Source organism: Montipora capricornis, chromosome 14, assembly GCF_036669925.1.
Source record: "Montipora capricornis isolate CH-2021 chromosome 14, ASM3666992v2, whole genome shotgun sequence".
In the NCBI taxonomy this organism is placed as follows: domain Eukaryota; kingdom Metazoa; phylum Cnidaria; class Anthozoa; order Scleractinia; family Acroporidae; genus Montipora; species Montipora capricornis.
Genome location: NC_090896.1, coordinates 37,969,586 through 37,974,585, shown reverse-complemented (window position 1 = coordinate 37,974,585; position 5,000 = coordinate 37,969,586). Strand labels below are relative to the sequence as shown.

Sequence of the window (5,000 nt, the reverse complement as noted above, 5' to 3'; positions counted from 1 at the left end):
TGAATAATTGTCACGTGGTGATTGCCCTGTTGTTAAGTTCAACCTCGACACGACATAATTATTCAAGATGGCGTCGCCAGGGAAATTTGAAAACCAAAACGAGCGTTTTTTGTTTATTTCAGATACAAACGCTTTCATAAGAAAATTGGCAGCAATCTGTATTGTAAAACTCATGTTCTGTGGTTTAAAAATATTTTCCTATTTTAGTGGAGGTTCCCTTTGTTAAAGGAGGTTCCTCATGACAAGGTACAGGTGCCAAAACGGTTTTAAATTCCACTATATCGTTCATCTTTTACTTACGACATAAAATAATCTAAGAGGCCACCCATCTTAGTAGTACCACTACCTAAAAAGGCAATCGTTTTAAGATGTGAACAAGCACATGGGTAACAACCTTATGCAAGTTTGTTTAAGGTGATTCCCTAGTATTGCACTGCGCATCCTGTTCTGCTCATAACAGCGTAATTGGCAACATTTCAAAAGGCGACATTTCGTGCGGGAAAGCTCGCCATAACAATTTTCAGAGCACAGCACAGCAGCAATGAGAAGAACTCTTAGACTCTCGCAAAAGAAAGTCGAGTGATAGCTTTGCTGATACGAAAGTGTCATTTTAGCCCTCGAGTGAAATTGAAACGGTGATATCGGGGAGGCGTGTTGTGGAGCTTGGCTTGCTTTCTAAAGAGCTTGCTGATTATTGCAATTATTGAAGAAGTCCTCTGCAGTTGTCGAATTGTTGGAAAGAATCTGTATCTAAGTTGGCAGCTTTCTCTATATTACCTGCAGGGAAGATAATCATAAAGTTCTGGTGAAATTACTGTGCCACACTAGCAAAGTTCACTAAGTAAATGAATGCGGGAGACCAGTGTCTCCTAAACGAAGTTGGTGACCTATCTTTTTTATGGCATAATTTTATTGTCTTACTCCTTCCCTCTGTTCTGTCAAACGTTTTAAAAGAAAATTAAGTCAGAAAAAACAGTTACAGGGAAAAAAAATATTTGTAGCCATCATTCGTGGACACAACATTGTCTCCTCGAGGTCACGCACCGGAGGAATATTTGTAGTCAGTGCCTTTTCATTACGTGCACCTGTGCCATAAAACAAACATTTCATTATTTCTTTTGAACAATACAATATAATACACCTAGGCCTGTTTTGTTATTTCAAGAATTACGCGGTCAAAGCTGTGCTTCATGTTTCTGCGAAACGTAGCGTAAACCGATGGAACAAACTTGTCCATGATAGGTGAAGTCGAAATGATTACATGAATAACACGAGCAAGTTATATCTCCAAAACGAGCTCGTTGACCTTTTGTTTAATTGCACATTTCGAGTCACCATAATGTAGGGAACAATAGAGAAAAGTTTAAAGAAAATGTTACGTCAACTTCTATTACTAAGGAAATACCTTGAATATTTGAATCTTGGAAGCAACTATTTCAAAAAGACGAATGCCATGCAATCATTTGTTGCAGTCGAACCTTCCGCTTAACTTTAGGTAGTTTCGTTATCCACACGCTTGGTTACCTCAGAGATGTAATAAACATATTATTACTGAACCTCGTTTCCTCGGTCCGTACTGAAAGTAAACGACCCTCGTTTTTCCCGTTGATTCATATAATCAAGGGAAAAAAAGTCAGTCCGTAACTGAGAGTACGGACCTTGAACTCGGTTTGTATGAGGTATTTACATTCGACATTCTTTTTCATTACCACTGCAATTATTACTACCATGTTCTTTGCTCCAATACTCGCCCTTGTCATTACTTTAGTTTTGGTCACAGGCCTATCCTATACATATATTTTTTCAGTTATCTTTCTCCTCCAAAAAACAGTATTAACGTATGCTCGGCGAGTTTGCTTCGCAGCTTGTTTTCTTAAGTAACAAATACAGAATATTTTTTTCTTACAAAAGGTCCACCAGATCCGGTTGCCTGGTTCCCTCTCAACACCTCATACAGAACCAAAGAAATCAACAATAGAGTAACCCAAGGGAATCCTCTCAATGTTGTTCTTGCTCCAGGGCCTGATGGAAGAGCAGACGGGTCTTACAAGTTTAAAGGACAAGGCAATAGCTACATCGAGTTTATGAACTCCCCTGGTGGAGCTCTGAATGTGAAATTCTCTATGACAGTGTTGTGTTGGTTAAACTATAAAGGACAAGACGGACCTGTATTTAACTATGCGCTAAATAACTACAAATGGGGTGTTGTGCTCCGTATAATAAATAAAAATATATTTGTCCACTTTAGAAAGCGCGATTACGGAGTAACGATGACACTCCAAAGCTCTACTCCTACGCCAACAGATACCTGGACATTTGTCGGTGCATCGTACAATCACTCATCTGGTGAAGCCAAATTGTTCGTTGACGGAGAGGAGGTTAAAAGAAAAAAACAGCGGCACCGGATTTGAACTGGGAACACAGGTCAATGCCAGGCTTGGAGTGAGGCCTGGCGATCCAGATTTTTTCAAGGGCGAGATTGCACAGTTAAAGATATTTAATGTAGCTTTGTCCCCGGAGCAAATGGAGGTGTCAAAAATCAGTTGTAACTTTGTAACTTTCAATTCAATCCACTTTCAAATCAATTCAGTTGTTACGCGATAAAGGAGAACAAAAATGGCCGATATACCCTCAGATATTGACTAGTCCAGTCGGATATAATGACAGAACAGAAATGAATGTCATTACAGATTTTAAGGTCACCCTCTTTTTTTTTTTTTTTTTTTTTTTTTAAATCTCTGTTTAGCGTCGTCCGACTGACCTAAATTTTTGGCATTTAAAAAAAAAATAATAAAGAATAACGACTTGGTTAAACCATTTTTCACTTTAAATAATTCTTTTAATCTGAAAAATGAGCACGGTAACAGCATAGAGAAAAGCCCCTTGTCAAATTTTCAAAATTCTACATTAACATCAACCATATTGATTTGGGGTTCATATGTTATTTCCAGGCTCCACAGTAATGACGCTGGGGTACCAGGCCTCCTATTCCGAGACTTTTCCTGTGATATTTTTTTAGTTTGTCTTTTTTTTTTTCAATCCGACCGACCGATCCAATATCAGGAAACGCATTCGACGTTAAAGGAAAAGAAAGGGGATGACTTTAAAAAAATAAGATAAAAAGTACCCATTAAGATATTAACTTAACATGTAGGAAAGTAATTTTAAAAATGATTTATAGTTTATAAGTCTTTATACAGTACACAAGTGAGCATGCAGAATAAATGAAAGAAAACTGTCTAGGGTGCAATATAGTTATAGATATCAAAAGAAGCAACATGAACACGAAAAAGTTGGTGTAATTCTTTTTGGTGCATTCTTTTGGGAGTATCCTGGCTACTATCATTCCGGATTAGGAATAACAGAATACACGGAATATAAATTTGCAAAAGAACGCAAATTGTGAAAGGCAATATTTTTGGCGATGTGACCTGGGAATTATTGTATCTGTGCATGCGCGAGTTGCATTAGCATGGTGACTGTAATAATTTTCTCGAAAGTTTAGCACACACAATGTAGAAATGGCCATATCTACCAGTTTTTTGGGTGGTTTCCTCGATTTTTCCGTTTCCTTCATTGCCTTAAGGGGGAAGATGTCAAATCATTTTTTTGTACTTGTAAGTGCTTTTCGTAGAGCACATGAGTCCCCATACGCTCCTCCTCTTGATCTTGACTTAATTGAAAAAAGGTCCGTGGTTTTTGTACAAGCCAATTAATGCGAACCTGATTTCTTTTGACCAGGGCAGGGCACTTTTTTAAAAATAACACAAACTGGCAGCTCCTTTTGTTCTAGCAACGGTAAATAAACAGAACGGAGGCCAGCACACCCGCATCTACGGTAGAAACTTTGCATCGCTATTCCATTGAATTTTCAATTTTTCAAGCCACCCGCCGACGGCCAACGCAGGCGACCAACTGCATATCATTTCCCGCCAAAACTTTCCCAAAGAACGCATATTTTGCCTATTCGGGTCATTCCGGAAACGGAATAGGACCCAAAAAAGCACGAATACCGTCTACTCCGTGTATTCCTATTCCGGAATGGTACCCGAAAATAACGCGCACGTAATGGTGGTTAAGGAATTTTCAGGTCAGGATAAACTGACTTTAAAATAATTGCAGGTAATGACTAGTAGTAGATTGAATTGATTTGATTTTGATTTAACTTTATTTATACACGGTGTTTCCATCAGTTGATTTAGTTCATTATCTACAGTGGTATATCTATCTACCTAACTACAATAAAATTTAATAATAACAATTCAAATAAAAGAAATAAATAAAAATTCTGCTTTTCATGGAGGCCGTGTCTAAAATTTACTTAAAATTAAGATATTACTTTAAACTAGCTTAGCTTTCGCCAAGTGCCAACAGGACAGCCAGTATAATACATACTTCGCAAATTTTTATCAGAGCACCATTTATAGAACCCACTAGTAGTTGTATTTTTTTTTGTTTTTTAATTTCAAAGCAATGTAACTCAACTTATCTTAGTTTAAAATAACACAATAACAATAGAAATATAATTAAAACCCTGGTGCACTTTGTATCTCGAACAATGTAAATGTCAACGTGTTTTGCAGCAATATATGCCATTATTTACACTCTATCTTGTAAGTAGACAGAAATATTTAAAACAACCGATGCGCCCTTTAAAAAAGGCCTTAAAAAGGGTTTTCAAAGAGTTTTAATACATCTTTTCGAACCAACGTGTCTACATTGAGGGAACGAGCTCAAGACTGAACCAGTGTGCGTGTTCTTATCGGCCGCTGTTTGTCGTTTTGTGACTATTGAGTTGTAAACAATTTAGTTCAGGTTAGTTACATGTCTTCCTCTACTCATTACTTAACATTCTCCAAAATTTAAATAAACACAACCAAACCTGATTTTTTTTCTTTTTCCTTTTTTTTTTTCGTTTCCCAACATGACCATTTCAAAGGGGTGTTCCCTGGAACCCTACACTTTGATAAAAGTGACCAGGGAGGTGAAACCCCCCTGGC

The 5,000-nt window shown here is 37.5% G+C and overlaps 1 protein-coding gene and 1 pseudogene across 2 annotated transcripts in view; both read left to right on the top strand.

The window, feature by feature from the left end:
- LOC138032735 (fibrillin-1-like) overlaps positions 1-3,396 on the top strand; it is a 38,812-nt gene extending 35,416 nt beyond the window's left edge. The window contains exon 7 of one of the 2 annotated variants that reach the window (XM_068880442.1): positions 1,912-3,396. In XM_068880442.1, the coding sequence (XP_068736543.1) occupies positions 1,912-2,411 (500 nt within the window). In that variant the 3' untranslated portion in view covers positions 2,412-3,396. The remainder of the gene's footprint in view (positions 1-1,911) is intronic. The other variant, XM_068880441.1, reaches the window with a different exon arrangement.
- Positions 1-5,000, top strand: part of LOC138032734 (uncharacterized transmembrane protein DDB_G0289901-like) — a 549,011-nt pseudogene that overhangs the window by 234,211 nt on the left and 309,800 nt on the right.